Genomic DNA, 23,607 nt, shown 5'->3' on the forward strand with positions numbered 1-23,607 from the left:
ATCCTCTCTTCTACTTCCTACTGACTGTTAGAAGGCCTATAGAATACCTCCAGATTATCCCCCTTTAATCTCTTCTGTCTACCCATACAGCTCATTCAAAGAGCCTTTTAGGGTATTCACTCTTTACTGCAATAATGGACTCATGGAACAAAAAAGTTTATGGCATAGGAACAGAGCCTTCGCCCAATGATGTTCGTGCAGACTTTGATCCCAAATTCATCTGCAGTGCTTCATTGCCTACATGCATCAATTTCCTGCCTGTTCATGTGTTTGTCTAAATGCCTCTTAAACTTTACTTTCATGTCTGGATCTGCCACTTTCCTTGGCAATGCATTCTGGGCACCTGCCACGACCTGTGTAATAGAAAGTAAATTGTCTTTAAGTTTTCCCCTCTCACCTTTCAAGCTATGCCCTCAAGCATTTGACTCTTCCACCTTGGAAAAAGAGTCTTGTCTATCTATCTTTACTAGCCCACCCAGATTTTATATACTTCTATCCAGTAACCTCTCAGCCTCCGAGACAAAGTTTGCCCAACCTCTACTAATAATCTCCATTCCAGGCAACCTCTTAAGCATTTTCTCCAAAACCTCCACGTCCTTCCGAGTAATGCCATGACCAGAACTGCACACAGTACTGCAAATGTTGTTAAACGCAGCTGTGGCATGACTTCCTAAATTCTGCAGTCAATACTCCGATCCATGAAAGGCAGGCTCTTTACCACCCTGTCTACTTAGAAACATAGAAACATAGAAAATAGGTGCAGGAGTAGGCCATTCGGCCCTTCGAGCCTGCACCGCCATTCAATATGATCATGGCTGATCATCCAGCTCAGTAGCCTGTACCTGCCTTCTCTCCATACCCCCTGATCCCTTTAGCAAAAAGGACCACATCTAACTCCCTCTTAAATATAGCCAATGAACTGGCCTCAACTACCTTCTGTGGCAGAGAATTCCACAGACTCACCACTCTCTGTGTGAAGAAATGTTTTCTCATCTCGGTCCTAAAAGTCTTCCCCCTTATCCTTAAGCTGTGACCCCTGGTTCTGGACTCCCCAACATCGGGAACAATCTTTCCGCATCTAGCCTCTCCAACTCCTTAAGAATTTTATATGTTTCTATAAGATCCCCCCTCAGTCTTCTAAATTCCAGCGAGTACAAGCCCAGTCTATCCAGTCTTTCCTCATATGAAAGTCCCGCCATCCCAGGGATCAATCTGGTGAACTTTCTCAGTACTCCCTCTAAGGCAAGAACGTCTTTCCTCAGGTTAGGAGACCAAAACTGCACACAATACTCCAGGTGCGGTCTCACCAAGGCCCTGTACAACTGCAACAGAACCTCCCTGCTCCTAAACTCAAATCCTCTTGCTATGAATGCCAACATACCATTCGCTTTCTTCACTGCCTGCTGCACCTGCATGCTTGCTTTCAATGACTGGTGCACCATGACACCCAGGTCACGTTGCATCTCCCCTTCTCCCAATCGGTCACCATTCAGGTAATACTCTGCTTTCCTGTTCTTGCCGCCAAAGTGGATAACCTCACATTTATCCACATTATATTGCATCTGCCATGCATTTGCCCACTTGCCTAATCTATCCAAGTCACTCTGCAGCCTCCTAGCATCCTCCTCGCAGCTAACACTGCCACCCAGCTTCGTGTCATCCGCAAACTTAGAGATGTTGCATTCAATTCCCTCGTCCAAATCATTAATATACACTGTAAATAACTGAGGTCCCAGCACTGAGCCTTGCGGTACCCCACTAGTCACTGCCTGCCATTCCGAAAAGGACCCGTTTATTCCTACTCTTTGCTTCCTGTCCGCCAACCAATTTTCTATCCACCTCAACACTGAACCCTCAATACCGTGTGCTTTAAGTTTGTACACCAATCTCCTATGTGGGACCTTGTCGAAGGCCTTCTGAAAGTCCAGATATAACACATCGACTGGTTCTCCCTTATCCACTCTACTAGTTACATCCTCGAAAAATTCTATAAGATTCGTGGGCCACTTTACGAGAACTATGGATTTATTCCCTGAAATCTGTGATTATCAAAGTATGCACCATATATTTTGATAGCCTTCCTTACTCTCCATAACCCGGCCAATTTCTGTGTCATAGAAACATAGAAAATAGTAGGCCATTCGGCCCTTCGAGCCTGCACCGCCATTCAATATGATCATGGCTGATCATCCAACTCAGTATCCCGTACCTGCCTTCTCTCCATACCCCCTGATCCCTTTAGCTACAAGGGCCACATCTATTTCCCTCTTAAATATAGCCAATGAACTGGCCTCAACTACCTTCTGTGGCAGAGAATTCCACAGATTCACCACTCTCTGTGTGTAAAAAAACGTTCTCATCTCGGTCCTAAAAGTCTTCCCCCTTATCCTTAAACTGTGACCCCTTGTTCTGGACTTCCCCAACATCGGGAACAATCTTCCTGCATCTAGCCTGTCCAACCCCTTAAGAATTTTGTAAGTTTCTATAAGATCCCCCCCTCAATCTTCTAAATTCCAGTGAGTACAAGCCGAGTCTATCCAGTCTTTCTTCATATGAAAGTCCTGCCATCCTGTCATCTGCACGCCTTAATGTTGCCACCGCTTTTACATTCACCGCCATGCCAGCTTCTGAAAATATAAATGTCTATTCATTTCCCCTTTGCAGTTACACAGATGACTTTTTGCAGCGACTATCGGTGTTCCTCAGTGTGAAATTAATATGCACATGGTGTGCTCAGAGTCACCATTTGGGTTGACAGCAATAGCTGAGGTAAGCTGCAATGGAACTATTGGTAACAGGCTTGACTTTGGAGAAAATATTAATTGGCAAATTGGAGATCTTGTTCTTTACAAATCATATATATATATTTGAATTTATTTACTGCATAGTATTGTTGAATTCCTAAATTCCCCTGATATTTTTTTCTCAGTAGTTCAATAAGACTGCTAAATAACCCTTTCTGCTTGAGCACAGAGTTTAATTTACTGCTCGCTTCTCTCTCCTTTTCTGCTTCTTTTGCTTGTAGTTTATACCATTTGAGTTTTATTGTATCCCCAAAGACTGCTTCAAATAGATCAGAGCTTGTGCAGGTGCAGGTGCAGATTCAAATACTCGGGATTATTAAAAAAAAATTAAACCTTATGTTTTTTTGCATGGTGATCAGAGTGCTCTTTACGCTGATAACAATCAGTATGAACTTTCTTGCCGCTGATGTAATGATGATGAATGCTGTGACACTGCTACTTTGGACAGCTCTTCCCAGAGGAGGAAAAGCAATTGCTAATGAAATGAATAAAAGTAAGGCCGCATGAGGAAAAACGGGCATACTGAAAGAGAAATAAAGTAGGGATGAAGTCAGAGGAGAGAACAAAAAAAAATCCCCAAAAAAATCAGTTAAAGCAAAATACCAAAATGAGATCTGAGGAAATGCAAGAAGAAATAAGTTCACGGTAGACTGAAGGAAAGAATAGGCAAAGAAAGTTTACCAATTTAGATCTGGAAAGTGGAAGTAAAAAGCAAAGCATTGGACAAAGAAAGGAATAGAAATATAGAAACATAGACAATAGGTGCAGGAGTAGGCGATTCGGCCCTTCGAGCCTGAACCGCCATTCAATATGATCATGGCTGATCATCCAGCTCAGTAACCTGTACCTGCCTTCTCTCCATACCCCCTGATCCCTTTAGCCACAAGGGCCACATCTAACTCCCTCTTAAATATAGCCAATGAACTGGCCTCAACTACCTTCTGTGGCAGAGAATTCCACAGACTCACCACTCTCTGTGTGAAGAAATGTTTTCTCATCTCGGTCCCAAAAGACTTCCCCCTTGGAGCATAGTTCACATTGCAGGGGGCGTAAGTAGTTGTCTTCCGATCTTCATTACAATACAATACAATACAATATATCTTTATTGTCATTGTACAGGGGTACAACGAGATTGGGAATGCGCCTCCCATACGATGCAATAAATTAATTAGCTCGTCAGTATTAATTTAAACAACCCAATGAAACAAATTGGAACCGTTTTAAACCAGAATAAAGTGCAAGTAGATCTGTGCCGGTTCACTGTGCGATGTGACCATCCGGCTCCACAGGACCGGTTCATAGCAGCTATGGACCTGGGGATGAAGCTGTTCCTGAGTCTGGAGGTGCGGGCGTAGAAGGCCTTGTATCGTCTGCCCGATGGAAGGAGTTCGAACAGACTGTTGCAGGGGTGTGAGGAGTCTTTGTGGATGCTGGTGGCTTTTCTGAGGCATCGTGTGTTGTAGATGCCCTCCAAGGCTGATAGCTGGGTTCCGATGGTCCTCTGAGCTCTATGGACTACCCGCTGAAGAGCTTTCCTCTCTGCCTCCGTGCAGCTGTATTGGAATTGTAGGATCTCCGTGCAATGGAATTGTAGGATCCCAGAACATTCATGATACAGAGGGGCATTTCAGGTCATTATATGTAAGCCATTAAAAAGAGCTATCAGCCTATTTTCAGCTTCTAGCACTTGATAATGAATGAATGAATAAGTTTATTGGCCAAGTATGTGCATATACAAGGAATGTGCCTTGGTGCTCCGCTCACAAATGACAACACAAACATACAGTTAACAATTAAGAATAAAGCATAAACACATCAAAACAATAAGGATACAACATTACGGTCTAAACATGTGGGTGAAAATAAACCAGCGCAAAAAAGAGACTACAGACTTTAGTTATTGAGTAGAACTATCACTCGTGGAACAAAGCTGTTTTTATGTCCGGCTGTGGCTGCTTTGACAGTCCGGAGTCGCCTTCCAGAGGGAAGTGCTTCGAAGAGTTTGTGGCCAGGGTGAGAGGGGTCAGAGATGATCTTGCCCGCTCGCTTCCTGGCCCTTGCAGTGTACAGTTCGTCAATGGGGGGGAAGGTTGCAGCCAACAGCCTTCTCAGCTGTGCGAACGATCCGTTGATCTAAAGTCTTTTAGGTCATGGCTTTTCAAATACATATCCGTGAATTTTAAATTCTTCTGCTAAAAAATTCATTGGGCAATGATGAGTCAGAGTACAGGAAGGAGATGGATGATTTGATTGGACGGTCCCAGATTAACGATCTTGCTCTAATGTCAGCAAGACCAAGGTGGTGATTGTTGACTTCAGGAGGGGATCCATGAACTTGGCTTCATCACCGGGACGACATTGGACCAAGCGAGATAACAGTTTCAAGTTCTTGCTATTGAGGGCATGCAGCATAGGTTTACTAGGTTAATTCCCGGAATGGCGGGACTGTCATATGTTGAAAGACTGGAGCGACTAGGCTTGTATAAACTGGAATTTAGAAGGATGAGAGGGGATCTTATCGAAACATATAAGATTATTAAGGGGTTGGACACGTTAGAGGCAGGAAACATGTTCCCAATGTTGGGGGAGTCCAGAACAAGGGGCCACAGTTTAAGAATAAGGGGTAGGCCATTTAGAATGGAGATGAGGAAAAACTTTTTCAGTCAGAGAGTTGTGAATCTGTGGAATTCTTTGCCTCAGAAGGCAGTGTGGGCTAATTCTCTGAATGCATTCAAGAGAGAGCTAGATAGAGCTCTTAAGGATAGTGGAGTCGGGGGGTATGGGGAGAAAGCAGGAACGGGGTACTGAATGAGAATGATCAGCCATGATCACATTGAATGGCGGTGCTGGCTCGAAGGGCCGAATGGCCTACTCCTGCACCTATTGTCTATTGTCTACTGTGTACATATCTGAGTCCGGAACCCAGCACAATGATACAAGAACAAAGCAAGTTGTGTCCGAAGAAGGGCCTCGACCCGAAACATCACCCATTCCTTCTCTCCAAGATGCTGCCTGACCCGCTGAGTTACTCCAGCATTTTGTGATAAGAACAAAGCAAGCTCATCAATACCTCCTACTTCCTTCAAAGATGGAGGAGATTTGGTCTGTCGCTGCATTGTAACTTCTACTTCAAACTTCCACAGCAGCATTGTAGAGAGCACACTGACTGGTTGCAACAAGGCTTGGTTCAGTAACTTGAACTCCCAGAAAGTGGTAGACGTTACCTGCTGCACTATGCGGACTGACCATTGAAGGGACCTGTAGGAGGCGCTACCTCAAAAAGGCAGCTAATATTGTTAAAGACTTGAACCAAGTTCTCATCTTGCTGCTACTATTGGGAAGAAGGTACAGGAGTTTGAGTTTGAAGAAGGGTTTCGACCCGAAACGTCACCCATTCCTTCTCTCCTGAGATGCTGCCTGACCTGCTGAGTTACTCCAGCATTTTGTGAATAAATACCTTTGAGTTTGAGTTCTGTGAACTGCAGGTTTAAGGACAGCCTCTCTCCTGCCTCCATCAAACTCTTGAACGTTGTACAACACCAACCAATACCGTAGCAACTATTTCCTACTGTGAACTTTAATTTGATTGCTCTACTTATTTTGGTATTGCACTATTATGGCCTAGTTACCTAATAGTACTAATTATTATTAGTAATAATAATAATAATTGTATTATTGAACCTAATAGTACTAATTATTATGAGTAATAATAGTAATAATTGTATTATTGATTATTGTGTATTTGTGTGTTTTGCCTTATTGGGCATAAACCCACGGCAGGGAAGAATTTCATTGTTCCTTTGCCAGTGCATATGACATTTAAACACTCTTGGCATTCCTAACCTTCCAAGCAATTCCTTCCAAGCAATTCCTTCCAACTCCCTACCATCTTCTGGGTAAAACTATTTTTCCTCATCTTTTGTTCTGCTAATTACTTAACATGCATGCTCCTTTAACAGACAAATAGGTTCCTATTTGTTTAGGACTCTCATAATTTGATTTGGCTCAATGAAATTTGCACTGTATGTCAAGTGTTCAAAAGAAACAGGAATTGTTTATCTAATCTTTCCTCCAAGATTACATTTTCCTATTTTGATACATAAAAATCAAGGGTTATTTATGTTTGGCCCATCAAGTCTATGCCAGCTCTTGGAACAGTCCCATCAATTACAACAGACAATAGACAATAGGTGCAGGAGGAGGCCATTCGGCCCTTCGAGCCAACACCGCCATTCAATGTGATCATGGCTGATCATTCTCAATCAGTACCCCGTTCCTGCCTTCACCCCATACCCCCTGACTCCGCTATCCTTAAGAGCTCTACCCAGCTCTCTCTTGAATGCATTCAGAGAATTGGCCTCCACTGCCTCTGAGGCAGAGAATTCCACAGATTCACAACTCTCTGACTGAAAAAGTTTTTCCTCATCTCAGTTCTAAATGGCCTACCCCTTATTCTTAAACTGTGGCCCCTTGTTCTATGTCTTCACTTATTTCATTACAATCCACTAACAACTCCCAATTTTCCTACCACCAAGCTACACTTGGGGAAACGTACAAAGGGCACATTTTTGGAATATTGTGCACAGCTGGTGTTTTCTTTCAATCTGCTCACCCCGTGTTCTCAAAACTTGTGCATTGACCGGGTTGTCCTTTGTGGTTACATATATCACTCCATAAATTTTGGAGATTAGATATATCACTCCATAAAAGTTTGCTTTCGGCAGGATTTCGTTGAAAAATTGTCTGGGATTCTGACTTGATCAAAAATACAAATGACATGGACTTAAGATAGACACAAAGTAACACCGGCAGCATCTCTGGAGAGAAGGAATGGGTGACATTTCAGGTTGAGACCCTTCTTCTGAGTCTAAAGAAGGGTCACTCGACCCAAAACATCTCCCATTCCTTCTCTCCAGAGATGCTGCCTGTCCCTCTTGAGTTACTCCAGCATTTTGTGTCTATCTTCGGATTAAACCAGCATCTGCAGTTCCCTTCTACACAATGACATCGACTTATGTTGACGTAAAATTTAGAGAACCCCTTTTCCCGTTTGCTTGTGAAAGTTGATGCGTCGTGATGAGCTTAAATTGGAATTTATCTGAAAAATAATTGGAACAGGGCCTAAGTAGGTGAGATGGGATGCAAAATGTTTTAAATTAAGCTCATGGGGCAGAGTTTTTAGGAAAGGTGTGGCTTATAACTTTCCTGAAACTTATTCTTGCTTCCGTGATGAATGATATTAGAAAAAAAACCTTCCTTGAGTTGGTGGGGTAGTAGAAAACTCTGTTAAACTAATATGCTTGCAGTTTGAAACATTGAAACATATACGATTTTTAAGGGGTTGGACGCGTTAGAGGCAGGAAACATGTTCCCATTGTTGGGGGAGTCCAGAACCAGGGGCCACAGTTTAAGAATTAAGGGGTAGGCCATTTAGAACGGAGATGAGGAGATTGCGTACAGTTTTGGTCTCCTAATCTGAGGAAAGACATTATTGCCATAGAGGGAGTACAGAGAAGGTTTACCAGATTGATTCCTGGGATGGCAGGACTTTCATATGAAGAAAGACTGGATAGACTTGGCTTGTACTCGCTGGAATTTAGAAGATTGAGGGGGGATCTATAGAAACTTACAAAATTCTTAAAGGGTTGGACAGGCTAGATGCAGGAAGATTGTTCCCGATGTTGGGGGAATCCAGACCAAGGGGTCACAGTTTAAGGATAAGGGGGAAGTCTTTTAGGACCGAGATGAGAACTTTTTTTTCACACAGAGAGTGGTGAATCTGTGGAATTCTCTGCCACAGAAGGTAGTTGAGGCCAGTTCATTGGCTATATTTAAGAGGGAGTTAGATGTGGCCCTTGTGGCTAAAGGGATCAGGGGGTATGGAGAGAAGGCAGGTACGGGATACTGAGTTGGATGATCAGCCATGATCATATTGAATGGCGGTGCAGGCTCGAAGGGCCGAATGGCCTACTCCTGCACCTGTTTTCTATGTTTCTATGTTTCTATGAACAGTGATCATTTTTTTCCTTCTTATTCCTTATAGTTGTGCTAGTATTAAGAACTGAGGGAATGAGAAGTCAGCATGGATGCCCAGTCACGCAGCACTGCTGCAGCTGAAAAGAAAAAAGTAGAAAATTCCATTGTAAAGGGATCGTGCACAGATGTCAGTGAAAAAGCCATAGCCTCCAGTACTACGTCCAATGGTAAGTAAGTGGTGTCGTGTACAGGGATTTGCCAACAGTGAGAGCAGCAGTTTTTTTTTTTGTTCACTGCATTCTTTGTGAATGGATCATCTGCACCTGGATTTCTGTTTGTTTCGGGAAAGTGGTAGTGGGTGGAGGGGAAAAGAATTTGGAATTAAATTAAGCTCTTTTATAAGCCTACCATTGAGCAATATTTCTTTCGCACTGCTGGGTTTCGTCGTCGTTGAAACTTCCCTGTAATTGGCGAGATTTAGTGTGATTTTTTTTCTTCTCTCTCCCTTTTTGCCGGTCGGGTAATTGTGAGGAGTTGTGTTCGCTTGCCTGTTTGCGCACAGTGATTTTCCTTCCTTCCTCCTTTTAAAAATGTATATTGGCTTGTGATGTTTGTATTCAGTGTCATTGTTGAGTGTGCAAGGGTGCGCTCTGTCTAAGCGTTCACTACTTATTTGGGAGTAGATTAAAAAGAGCACAAGATAGTACAGATGATGTTAAGTGGCCCAAATTAGAGTTTATTGATTGGCCCCGGTGTTTGGCAGAGTCCCGGAGTCAACAAATAAAATGTTAGATTCGGACGAAAGTACAAAATTAACAAGCATTCCGCGTGGACAGCTGGAGACTGTCTTTCATGAGTCGAGCGAGGAGGGACGATGTGGAGAGATGTTGAAAGCTGTGATCCTTTTCTTTTTGGCAAGGACGTATGAGGGGAAGTTTGATCGCACTAATATTGTCTGGAGATTTTTGCGGAGTAATAAACATACATTGTTTCCATTGATGGTAGAGTAGAATTGGAAGTCACAGATTTAAAATGATGGACAAAAGCTGCACAAAAAGTCAGAAACTACTCAGAGAGAGCCTGTGCGAATGGGAGGCACCGTTTCAGTAACAACTTTTAAAAGGAAAACTTGGATCAATACTTGATCATAGGAACAAAATGGAGAAGTGGGGCTAATGAATAGACATGATTGACTGAGCGGCCTGTAGTGAAAGATTTTGTGTAAACATCCTTCATTTGTTCAATGTGCTGCTGTCTTCTGACTGTTTCTTCAGCATTCAGCTTGTACTTGAGACGAGATGGAATGCCACAATCTGTCCAAACATATTTGTGCGTTTGCTGCACATGATTTTATTCTCCTGCTTAACAGGACAGCTGACTCCCTAAGGAGGGTCCCAACACAAATGTTATTTGTCCATCCACTCCCTCCACAGAGGCTGCCTGACCCGCTGCGTTCCTCCAGTGCTTTGTTTTTTTTGCAGCTGACTCCTTGGTGTTTCTGATATTTTTGGAGTGTTGTTATTTGATGAATGAGCAGAACTTTGGAACCGAAAGGAGTTCTTCAAAAGCAGTGACTCTGAGCGATGGCCAGGCAACGTGTAAGACATTGCAACGCGAAAGTTAATGAATGCAATGACGTAATCGAACCTACATCGTCATTGCCAAGGATTGCATGGAATCATCTTGTGTTCCAAAGGCATGTGGTGGACATTTCAGTTTTTACTTCAATTCTGCAAAAGCTGATAAGTGCATGAGTTTGCACCATATGCCGAAAGGAAATGAAGTTGTTAACATTTTCACCCCAGCATCGCTCTTCCCAGCCACCCCCAAACATTGTGCTGAATCCTAATTCACCCTACCTCCGTTATTATTTAGCATTGTTTATTCTGGTGGGGCCTGGGCAGAGAGAGGGAACAAAAACAAAATCATCGTGGGGTGGCAATAAAAGAAGTAGCAGTGGGACTGGAAACACTTCCTGTTGCAGTGTTAGCTTGTATTTTGCAGCCAGTGCTGCTGTGGGAGGGAGTGTTAAACCTTTTACCCATTTATGGGCCTCATGGTCAGAATGAAGTAATATATGAGTCACATCGTATGGGTCAGAGTTGAAAAAAGGCAGTGAGGAACATGGAGAGCTTTGTATTTAATATTCCGAAGGGCAGGAGGAGGGGGGGGGGGTGGGGGGGGGGGCTTACATTATGATACAAGGCGGTCAGGAATGCCATGAAATCCAATCCATGGTGTCTGATAAGGATCTCTGACTCCTCTGGGACAGACTAGATTTTAGCCCTATTAAGGAAACCTTTCTTGCAACCGTTCTGCACTCACCATCCCCCAACGTTGTTCCTCCCCCAATCCACCCACCTAACAAAGTGAGAAGGAAACATTCCAGAATCTGCTATTTAAAAAAAATAAAAAAATGCTTTTATCTGCCGGAGCACAAAATGTTTTGAGATGGAAACATGTTCCACTGGAGAATTTTCTTCTTCTTTTTTTGTTGCTTAATAACAGTTCAGTTTCACAAAACTGCAGGATTTTGTTTTTATGTTCCCAAAAAAGTTTTTCATTTTGCATCGTTTTAACAAAGTTCGGTGTAATTTTCTTTCTGGCAAGTCAGCGCAGTTTTTGTATTGCAAGGTTTTGGATTGCTAAGTGGACCTCAGAAGCTTAAAGTATTTATTATTCAAACTGGTTGAACATACCTGATTCGGAGAGTTAAGTTGCAAAGTGGCAAAGGCGAGGGATTTTCTATTAACTTTCTTTTCATTTGACTGGGCTAATGCATGCTGTTTTTGTTAGTTAAAGTTGAGTACGATCCCAATTATTAAATCTTAGGAGACCAATCCTGTATCTTTCTATAAATGGTAGCTTCATCTCGGGTTCTTTCATCTATTTTCCACCTCTCCTAGTTTGACAGTTGAAAAGGTCTGACTGTGCCACACAATGGTTTGATTGGTTTCTCTGGGGATGCTGTTCTCTGCCTCATCATCCGCCAGGCAGGTGGACCAGAAAGTCTTCTGATTCTTTTGTTGCTTTGCAAAGTCTGGGGTCTTTGAGAGAATAAATCCACCGTCATGGGATAATTTGCTAAAGGAGACTGGAGGAGATGAGAGAAAAGCCTCACCACTTGGGTGCGGAATTAATGAAACACTGATGTTCCAACCCTTGCTGTTGAAAATCTCTAGGAATGCAATGGGTGGAGATAGCACATTACGCTTCACATTAAAAAAAAAATTTTTAAAAGCCGTTTATTTTATTCTGTGAAATGTAAATAAAATGTGAAATTTGCCAAATTATGTAAAGTAGAAAGCACTGGCCGTTTCTCCCCCCCATGCGTAATTTTCATTTATTTAAAATTTATTTGGTGGGGAGAAGTGATCAAAGGAAAGTTCGTGCAGAAAAGATCAAGTCTCGCAAATACTCCTTAAGCCTTTAGATTACCCACTAACAGAAAATAGTCGGAATTCCATATGACAGAAGTAAGCTTAAGTTAACACAGGATAAAAAGTAAATTACAGATAGGATGTCCTCAGCCATCTTTGTGACTGGAGATAAGGTTTCATTTCAGAATGGACAGGCGACTTTTTCACTTACAGCCCATTCTGCTGCACCTGTGATAACAACTCCGGATTCTAATTGAAATTGGTTTGAAAATGGATTTTTAGTTTTCTGTGTCTGTGAAAATATTGAATGGAGTCGAGCTGCCAGTAAGAATCCCAGACAGTGAAAATGTGGCAGGAAACTGGAATCATCTTTCAAGCTTGTATCAATGGTATGACAGTTTTGTGATCTGTCATATTAATGAAATCATTGATCACTTGATGGAGTGGGTAATAAACTGCTTTCTGAGAATATTGTTGAGGGGGGTTGATCAAAGTCTGTGGAGATGAAAAAGTATAAAGCTCAAAATTGTTGAGCCACCTACATTAATAGATGGAAAGAAGCTTTTGTTGTATGTCCTTTCGAACAACATATATCTATTGATTTTTGAATTTGGCTTCAAATATGCCGCTGAAGGCACATTAATCAAATCATGGATGTTATGTGGGCAGTTTTACTTCTGAGCATTTGAAGGAGTGCCCGTTCATATTTCTTTCTGTTTCTGTGTCATCTTTCTTCAATGTAAGAAGGAAGAAAAAAATCCTAGTTTTCCTCTCATTTATTTTTCTATAGACCTGTCCTCGCTTGCTGATTCTGGAACCTTTTCGTTTTCGAGCTCTTTTGCTGTCAGTTCATTTTTACCTGGGTGCATAAGTGTTATTGTCGTTGCAAGCTTCCTGAAACTGTTATCAATGAGCAACATGCTCAATTTAAGATTTTACATATCATATTCATTACCAAACCACTCTTAACTTTAAGACCTGTATTTAACTTTGTGTTATTTGTGGAGGTTTATCTAAATTGTATTTTTCTCTGGCTAAGAGAATTTTTATGTGGCAAGCTTGTGAAACTGATTGGAATCATTCCTTTTATTCATTTGGTAAATGAATTGGTCGATCTCGTTCACCGAACCCGACGGGCTTTTTAAATGCATGTGTTTGAGGAAAATAATTTCAGCTAGGATTTCTGCTGATGATAACTTTACCTAGGTGTGTATGTGTGTGTGTGTGTGTGTGTGTGTGTGTGTGCATATTGTACAGGTGCAGATAAATACTGGATTGTCAGATGCCATTTGAACAATCTAATGACCAATAAATGGCCATTTAAAACTGAGGTGAGAAAAAACCTTTTCACTTAGAGAGTTGTGAATTTGTGGAATTCTCTGCCACAGAGGGCAGTGGAAGCCAAATCACTGGATGGATTTAAGGGAGAGATAGAGTTCGAGGGGCTAGTGGAATCAAGGGATATGGGGTATTGATTGGGGACGATCAGCCATGATCACAATGAATGGCGGTGCTGGCTCGAAGGGCCGAATGGCCTCCTCCTGCACCTATTTTCTATGTTTTTCTAATAAAACCAATGCTTGTGTTTATCGGGTAAGTAGTTAGGTGGGGTAGTGGCATCTATGATACGAAATGATTAGATCAGCAAGTGTATATTTTCAAGATGTGACACCAAGCTGGTTAGAAATTGGAACAGTACAGCACAAGAACACTCTCTTCAGCCCTCTGCATGGCAGTGCATAACATGGTGCCTAGACCATCACATATATACATGCTCATATCCAATGTCCTTTCTTTCCCTTCATAATTATATACCAATCCACAAGTCGTTCAAACATGACTAACATATCTGTTTCAACCAGCAATGCTGGCAGCACGTTCCAGGCACTTACCAACCTCTGTGTAAAAAAAAAAGAAACTTGATCTGCACATCTCCTTTAAACGTTGCCCCGCTCACCTTAAAGCTGTGCCCTAGTATTCGATTTTTCCATCATGGGAAATAAGATTTTTAATGTCGACTCTTTCATAATTGTATATACTTACATCAGGTCTCCCCGCAACCTCTGGTGTTCTAGAGAAAACAATCTAAGTCTGTCCGAAGATAGATGCAAAATGCTGGAGTAACTCAGCGGGACAGGCAGCATCTCTGGAGAGAAGGAACGGGTGACGTTTCAGGTCAAGACTCTTCTTCAGACTGGTTAGGGATAAGGGAAACGAGAGATATAGAGGATGATGTGGAGAGACAGAACAATGAAAGATAAGACAATAGACAATAGGTGCAGGAGGAGGCCATTCGGCCCTTAGAGCCAGCACTGCCATTCAATGTGATCATGGCTGATCATTCTCAATCAGTACCCTGTTCCTGCCTTCTCCCCATACTCCCTGACTCCGCTATCCTTAAGAGCTCTATCTAGCTCTCTCTTGAATGCATTCAGAGAATTGGCCTCCACTGCCTTCTGAGGCAGAGAATGCCATAGATTCACAACTCTCTGACTGAAAATGTTTTTCCTCATCTCAGCTCTAAATGGCCTACCCCTTATTCTTAAAATGTGGCCCCTTGTTCTGGACTCCCCCAACATTGGGAACATGTTTCCTGCCTCTAACGTGTCCAACCCCTTAATAATCTTATACGTTTCGATAAGATCCCCTCTCATCCTTCTAAATTCCAGTGTATACAAGCCTAGTCGCTCCAGTCTTTCAACATATGACAGTCCCGCCATTCCGGGAATTAACCTAGTAAACCTAGTAACCTAGATATGCAAAAAAGTATTGATGATAAAGGAAACAGGCAGTTGTAAGCTATTTGTGAGGTGAAAATAAGAAGCTGGTACGACGGGTGGGGGAGGGATGGAGAGGGAGGGAATGCCAGGGCTACCTGATGTGAGAGAAATCAATATTTCATACCACTGGGCTGTAAGCTGCCCAAGCGAAATATGAGATGCTGTTCCTCTTATTTGCGTTTGGCCTCACTCTGACAATGGAGGAGACCGAGGACAGAAAGGTCTGTGTAGGAATGGGAAGGAGAATTAAAGTGTCCAGCAACCGGGAGATCAGGTTCCATAACGCGGGCTGAGCGAAGGTGTTCCACGAAACGATCACCCAACCTACATTCAATCTCGCCGATGTATAACAGTCCACACCTTGATACAGTAGATGAGGTTGAGGGAGGTGCAAGTGAAACTCTGCCTCACCTGAAAGGACTGCCGGGGTCCCTGGACAGAGTCGAGGGAAGAGGTATAGCGACAGGTGTTGCACCTCCTGCGGTTGCAGGGGAAGGTTTGGGCGGGAAGGGATAAGTTAACCAGGGAGTTGCGGAGGGAACGGTCTCTGCGGAAGGCGGAGAGGGGTGGAGATGGGAAAATGTGGCTGGTGGTGGGATCCCGTTGGAGGTGGCGGAAACTTTGGAGGATTATGTGTTGTCTGCGACGGCTGATGGGGTGGAAGGTAAGGACTGGGGGGACTCTGTCTCTGTTGCGACTAGGGGGAGGTGGAGCAAGGGCAGAACTGTGGGGTACCGAGGAGACACGAGTGAGGGCCTCACCTATGATGGGAGAGGGGAACCTTTCTGTAGTGGGACTCCTCCATTGTCAGAGTGAGGCCCAGCGCTAATTGGAGGAACAGCAACTCATATTTCGCTTGGGTAGTTTACACCCCAGTGGTATGAACATTGACTTCTCTAACTTCAGATAGCTCTTGCTTTCCCTCTCGAGCCCCTCTCCCATCCCAGTTCTCCCACTGGTCTGACTGTCTCCGACTACATTGTATCTTTGTCCCGTCCCCTCCCCTGACATCCGTCTTCCTGTTGTATGGTGACCAGAGTCGCACACAGTACTCCAAGCGCAGTCTCTCCAATGCCTTGTAGAGTTGAAATATCGCGCACCTACTCCGGTACTCATTGACCCGACTGATGAAGGCAAACCTGCAAAAACACTGCTTCACCACCCTGTCTCTCTGCGTTTCCACTCTCAGGGAACTATATACTTTTCCCTCTGCTTTACTCAGTGCCGGATTTACATAGTAGCAAAATTAGCATTTGCTACGGGCCCCGCGCTTTCGAGGGCCCCGCACTAAACGCTTGCGAGCTAAATGCTTGAAATCGGCGTCCCACCAAGGGCCTGCGCGGACCAATAGACAATAGGTGCAGGAGGAGGCCATCCGGCCCTTCGAGCCAGCACCGCCATTCAATGTGATCATGGCTGATCATTCACAATCAGTACCCCGATCCTGCCTTCTCCCCATACCCCCTGACTCCGCTATCATTAAGAGCTCTATCTAGCTCTCTCTTGAATGCATTCAGAGAATTGGCCTCCACTGCCTTGTGAGGCACAGAATTCCACAGATTTACAACTCTCTGACTGAAAAAGTTTTTCCTCATCTCAGTTCTAAATGGCCTACTCCTTATTCTTAAACTGTGGCCCCTGGTTCTGGACTCCCCCAACATTGGGAACATGTTTCCTGCCTCTTAATAATCCTATACGTCCAACCCCTTAATAATCCTATACGTTTCAATAAGATCTCCTCTCATCCTTCTAAATTCCAGTGTATACAAGCCTAGTCGCTCCAGTCTTTCAACATAAGACAGTCCCGCCATTCCGGGAATTAACCTAGTAAACCAATGGGCCAACTGACCAATGGGCAGCCGGCTCGTCACCGCCAAACTGCCTAGTCTCCGGCCCTCTTACTCCACACACCTCCGGCCTCACCCGAACACCTGACTCCTCCTCTGCTCGAATATCGGCCTTGTCTCCCCACACATCCCGGCCCTCTCACTCCTTGCTCATCGGCTCTTTTCTCTCACCACCTCATTGCCCCCCCCCCCATCTCTCCCACTCCTCTGACCCTCCTCCCTACTCTTCCGGCGCTCTCTCGCCACTCCTCTGGCACTTGCTACCCAGAATCCTCCGCTGCTCATTCTTCCGCCTACCTCTCGCCTGTTCTTTCCCTACCCCTCCGCCCCTCCCTTTCCTTGAAGGGCCCTTCTCTCTCTCTTCACTCCTGCGGTCTTCTCTCTCTCCCCACTCCTCAGGCTCTCTCCTCCCCACTCCACTGGGCCTCTCTCTCCCCAATCCCCCTTCCCTCTCGCCTCCCAGACCTCCGCCAATCTACCTCCCCCCTTTGTTCCCAGTTTTCTGTCCCACTCTCCCTCCTCTTCTCCATCCCACTCTCCCCCGCTGTGCACCTCCATTACGCTCTCCCGTTTCCTCCGACCCTCTTTCCCCCACACCTCCCTCCATGCCCCCCCCCCCCTCCTCCGGTCTTTACTTTCCATTTCTACAGGCACTTTCCCCTCACACTGACTATCTCTCTCTCTCTCTCTCTTTTTCTTTTTTTTTCTCTCTCTCTTTTTCTCTCTCTCTTTTTCTCTCTCTCTTTTTCTCTCTCTCTTTTTCTCTCTCTCTTTTTCTCTCTCTCTTTTTCTCACTCTCTTTTTCTCTCTCTCTTTTTCTCTCTCTTTTTCTCTCACTCTTTTTCTCACTCTCTTTTTCTCTCTCTCTTTTTCTCTCTCTCTTTTTCTCTCTCTCTTTTTCTCTCTCTTTTTCTCTCTTTCTTTTTCTCACTCTCTTTTTCTCTCTCTCTTTTTCTCTCTTCTGGCCCACACTCCCCAAATCCTGTGACTCCCTCTCACCCATCCCAAAAGCTCGGGCCCTCTTTCTCACCAATCCCCAGGCCTTCTCTCCTCACTTCCAGGGCCCTGTCTCCTCCTCCACTCTTCCACCACCTCCTCTACCCACACCTTGCATGCCTCCCAGCATCCACTGCTCCAGCATTCCCTACCCCTTCTCCGTCCCTCTCACCCCTATACCTCCAGTCCCGCCTCTATTCACTCCTCCGGCCCTACCTTTTCCCCATTCCTCTGGCCCTCCCTGTCTCTACTTCTCTAGCACCCTTGGCTCCCACTCCTCCGGCCCACTTCTCGCAATCCTCCGTCATTCTCCCTGCGGTGGCGCAGCGGTAGAGTTGCTGCCTTACAGTGCTTGCAGCACTGGAGACCCAGGTTCCATCCCAACCATGGGTGCTGTCAGTACGGAGTTTGTACGTTCTCCCCGTGACCGTGTGGGTTTTCTCTGAGATCTTCGGTTTCCTCCCACACTCCAAAGACAATAGACAATAGACAATAGACAATAGACAATAGGTGCAGGAGGAGGCCATTCAGCCCCTCGAGCCAGCACCGCCATTCAATGCGATCATGGCTGATCACTCTCAATCAGAACCCCGTTCCTGCCTTCTCCCCATACCCCCTCACTCCGCTATGGACGTGGAGGTTTGTAGGTTAATTGGCTTGGTGTATGTGTAAAATTGTCCCTAGTGTGTGCGGGGATTGCTGGTCGGTACGGATGGTGGACCGAAGGGCCTGTTTTCGCGAGGTATCTCTAAACTAAACCCCTCCATCATACACTCTCGGAGAGCCCCGTATTAGGCCCGTGGACCGCTGTAGACCCCGACACTGTAGGCCCGGACAGTGTAGGCTAACGTAACTTGTTAACGTTAATGAAGTTCGAGGAGCGGGACCGAGTGTGTTCAAGGCCGAGTGTGTTCAAACGTTCTTTCCTACACAATTTTATATACAATTATGGTGGAACGGTGAAACGGTGGCGCAGCGGTAGAGTGAAGACCCGGATTCACTCTGGGTGCCGTCTGTACGGAGTTTGTATGTTCTCATGACCTGCATGGGTTTTCTCTGAGATATTCGGTTTCCTCCCACACTCCAAAGACGTACAGGTATGTAGGTTAATTGGCTTGGTGTATATGTTAATTGTCCCAAGTGTGTGTAGGATAATGTGTGGTCGGGGCGGACTCGGTGGCCGAAGTGCTTGTTTCTGTGCTGTATCTCTAAACTAAATTAAACTAAACTAAAATGAATCGGCTTGCTCACCCTGCATCCCATCTGATCTATTCTTCCAGACCAGCCAACCACCTGGGACCTAGATAACATCTACCACCCTGCCCTTGTCAATCCCCTTGGGCATCACTTCAAAAAATCTAATTACTGAGACACGTTTTTCCACATACAAAACCATTCTGACCATACCTGACCAATCATTGCCATTTCAGGTGCAAATTCCTTTGTGTCAGAATCACTATCAGTAACTTTCCCACTGCTTATGTCAGCCTCACAAGTTGTAGTCCCCTTGTGGTCCTTGTTAAATAATGGTGCAATATTCCCTCTCTCCAGTCTTCCTGCACCTCACCAATGGCTTCGGAAGATACAAAAATCTAAACCATGGACCCGGCATTTTCTTCCCTCACTCCCCATAATATCCTGGGATACACTTGGTCAGTCTCTGTGGATTTATTCACCTTTCTGTGCCTCAAAACCAAAGATACTAGAGGAACAAGATGCAGCACTCCGTTTAAATCGCCTATACTGAAGTGTAGTACGCAAAGGAGCCATTTTAGTCGGCAAAACCCGCCGTTCGTTATGCCTCTCGCAGTGTAATCAGTGTTTTGGGGGAACAGTATGTGTGATGATATCATTAAAATGTAGAATATATCTCATCTATCAATTCACAGATTTTTGTTATTTTTCTTTATAAATGTTTCTGCAAGTTTCTTCCTTTGCTAAAATGGCATCATGACATACTACAGTTTTTAGGGTCGAGTGGTCTATCTTGCTCCTCTGGTATCTTTGCTCAAAACTGCCAACACCTCTTTTGCTGATATACTCAGGACATTGCTGTTCTCACACAGTGCTTTGAGCCAACTCTGCAGAACATTGTACGTTGGGTTTTTAGATTTAGATTTAGAGATACAGCGCGGAAACAGGCCCTTCGGCCCACCGAGTCCGCGCCGCCCAGCGATCCCTGCACATTAACACTATCCTACACACACTAGGGACAATTTTTACATGTTACCCAGTCAATTAACCGCACATTAACACTATCCTACACACACTAGGGACAATTTTTACATTTTACCCAGTCAATTAACCTACATACCTGTACGTCTTTGGAGTGTGGGAGGAAACCGAAGATCTCGGAGAAAACCCACGCAGGTCACGGGAAGAACGTACAAACTCCGTACAGATTCTTTCATTTCTTGTGAATGCACAGACTAATGGCCCACTGAAGATAGCAGTGTCTTGGTAATCCGATGTCCCTCGCAAACCAATTGGTGCTCATGCCAATGCTGATATGCTCATTGATCTCTAGTGGTGACTCCATTAATAGGCTGGTGAAAGTGAGTGGATCTGCTAATTATATCCCGTGCATCTTTTGAAGTGCCAGGGACAAATGTCTTAACCCCTTTGAGTAGTGGTTATAATTTTGTCTGCTATTTTAGTCAGCATTTGTTTTTGAAATAATACCACTGCCGTATTGCCATCTTCTGACTGTTTTCAGGGCCATATGACAGGCTGCTGTGATCACTTGTTGGTGAAGGAATAACTCCTCCATGTCTCTTGCTGAGATCCCAGTTTATGTTCTTGCAGTGTTCCTAGCTATTATATCTCGCATCATGAAATCATACAGCGCAGCTCACCCTAACCATCATAGACCATTCGGCCCTTCGAGCCAGCACCGCCATTCAATGTGATCATGGCTGATCATTCTCAATCAGTACCCCGTTCCTGCCTTCTCCCCATACCCCCTGACTCCGCTATCCTTAAGAGCTCTATCTAGCTCTCTCTTGAATGCATTCAGAGAATTGGCCTCCACTGCCTTCTGAGGCAGAGAATTCCACAGATTTACAACTCTCTGACTGAAAACGTTTTCCTCATCTCCGTTCTAAATGGCCTACCCCTTATTCTTAAACTGTGTCCCCTGGTTCTGGACTCCCCCAACATTGGGAACATGTTTCCTGCCTCTAACGTGTCCAACCCCTTAATAATCTTATATGTTTCGATAAGATCCACTCTCATCCTTCTAAATTCCAGTGTATACAAGCCTAGTCGCTCCAGTCTTTCAACATACGACAGGCCCGCCATTCCGGGAATTAACCTGGTAAACCTACGCTGCACGCCCTCAATAGCAAGAATATCCTTCGTCAAATTTGGAGACCAAAACTGCACACAGGACTCCAGGTGCGGTCGCACTAGGGCCCTGTACAACTGCAGAAGGATGCTATGCTATTCCCATTTGCTTGAATTAGGCACGCATCCGTCTTCACTTTTGCTATGAAGGAACTTGTCCAAATGCCTTTGAAATATTTTAATGGTATTTGAATGGATTCTAATCTGAAACTTCAACTTGCTCAAATGTGAAAAGTTATTTTATGTCGGAAAGGAACTGCAGATGCTGGTTTACACCGAAGATAGGCGCAAAATGCTGGAGTAACTCAGTGGTTCAGGCTGAGTTACTCCAGCATTTAATGAAAGGTTATTATTTCGAAAACAGAATTGTGCTGACAAGTTTTAGAAAATAATTTCATAGTAATTTCTTTGCAGGTTATTTAATGTGAGTCACCAGAATTAATTTGATAGGAGATTTCAATTTAAGTTCTGTTCTGTACAAAGTGTGTTTTGTTTTCCTTTATCTTTTCCTCCTTTCCATGGAACAATTTTGATGACTGCTCCGATTTTGCTGTGTTGTCTCTGAGGCATTCTCTCCATCCTTTCTATAAACCCAGGTCACTCCAACTGTGATTGTAAGCATGAAAGAAGATCTGTGATCAAAGGTTTTAATGATATCACCGGTCGCTGGTGATTGATTGAGAACAGAAGTTCGGATGCATTTTGCATGCATGACTTTTTTTCCCCACATTTTTCCAGATTGTGGGAATTTCCATCAACTAGTGGTAAAGTTTACTTTTTGTTTTGCAATCTACATCCATTAGATTATCATAAAAAAGCAGTAAGAATACTTATATCGCCTTTGTTGCACAAGAAGGCTTTTGACATGAACCAGGATTATGTGGAGTCAATCAAGAAGCAGATGTGCAAAGAACTTACGGATAAAGTAGTTTAAAATATTAGCACCTTTTGAAAGGCCTTTCAACTGAGAGCTGATGTGTTTACATAGATGTAGTATTCAAAAATAATTGAAAATATGCCATTTGTCTTATTAGTTTAAAAAAAATTAAATCCTAACGATTTTACTTTTGTTTCCGGTCCTGACAAATCCAAATTGGCTGGGAAGTTGGAAGGTTATTTTTCCAAGAAGATCGTGGGAGCATTCCTCTGATTATTTCAGGTGCAATTGTGTAAGTCACTCGGCCTGCACCAGGGTGAGATTATTTCCACAGCCCACCTTCCTCCCCCACCCCTCCCTCTGTCTTCATCATGCCCAAAATTAGCATGAGGCCATCAAACCCTTCATTGTGCTCCCACACTGTGAACGAGGCCACAAATCCTCGCTCTCCATTACCCTGACAGGGATAAACCGTGGAGTTGTCAAGATGGGGGGGAGGGCGGATGATCAAGAGTCTTTAATTGTCATCTGTACCAGGAATGGAACAATGACATTCTTACTTGCTGCAGATTTAAAGACCCATAAATGGCCCTTCATTAGAAGGATGAGAGGAGATCTTATCGAAACGTATAAGATTATTAAGGGGTTGGACACGTTAGAGGCAGGAAACATGTTCCCAATGTTGGGGGAGTCCAGAACAAGGGGCCACAGTTTAAGAATAAGGGGTAGGCCATTTAGAACTGAGATGAGGAAAAACTTTTTCAGTCAGAGAGTGGTGAATCTGTGGAATTCTCTACCTCAGAAGGCAGTGGAGGCCAATTCTCTGAATGCATTCAAGAGAGAGCTAGATAGAGCTCTTAAGGATAGCGGAGTCAGTGGGTATGGGGAGAGGGCAGGAACGGGGTACTGATTGAGAATGATCAACCATGATCACATTGAATGGCGGTGCTGGCTCGAAGGGCCGAATGGCCTCCTACTGCACCTATTGTCTATTGTCTATTGTCAATCGGTATAACCTCCACAGAACTTCTCTTCAGAAGTCCGATATAGTATTTGGCGACATACTAAATCGCCTCGGTATCACAAAATGCTGAAGTAACTCAGCAGGTCAGGCAGCATCTAAGAGAGAGGGAATGAGTGACGTTTCAGGTCGAGACCCTTCTTCAGACGCTCGACCCGAAACGTCACCCATTCCCTCTCTCCTAGATGCTGCCTGACCTGCTGAGTTACTCCAGCATTTTGTGATACCTTCGATTTGTACCAGCATCTGCAGTTATTTTCCTCCACTACCAAATCTCCTCATTCGTTTAAGAAAGTAGAGGCAACTGATGGACGTTTCACACCAGGAGGTGATGAGTCTTAATAAATTCCTTTTATCACATTTAATTCTATATACACCTCATAAGAAGTGCGTTAAAAACACACACTGTTTTAGTTTGATTGCACTTGGATAGTTTACCGAAGTTCCAAGTTGCTAATCCCTTTAAAGAAGCAAAATGTAGAGGAGCTATCTATCACAATGTACTGTGTAAGAAGGAACTGCAGATGCTGGTTTAAACTGAAGGTAGGCACAAAAAGCTGAAGTAACTCAGCGGGAGACTG

General features: G+C 44.1%; 1 protein-coding gene across 2 annotated transcripts in view; it reads left to right on the forward strand.

Annotated features, from left to right (window-relative positions):
* The window catches only part of LOC144592950 (transcriptional activator GLI3-like), a 341,472-nt gene that overhangs the window by 22,287 nt on the left and 295,578 nt on the right, over window positions 1-23,607 (forward strand). For both annotated transcript variants that reach the window (XM_078398314.1, XM_078398315.1), the window contains exon 2: window positions 8,848-9,007. In XM_078398314.1, the coding sequence (XP_078254440.1) occupies window positions 8,887-9,007 (121 nt within the window). In that variant the 5' untranslated portion in view covers window positions 8,848-8,886. The remainder of the gene's footprint in view (window positions 1-8,847; window positions 9,008-23,607) is intronic.

The sequence above is a fragment of the Rhinoraja longicauda genome, chromosome 4 (genome assembly GCF_053455715.1).
Source record: "Rhinoraja longicauda isolate Sanriku21f chromosome 4, sRhiLon1.1, whole genome shotgun sequence".
NCBI classification, from domain to species: domain Eukaryota; kingdom Metazoa; phylum Chordata; class Chondrichthyes; order Rajiformes; family Arhynchobatidae; genus Rhinoraja; species Rhinoraja longicauda.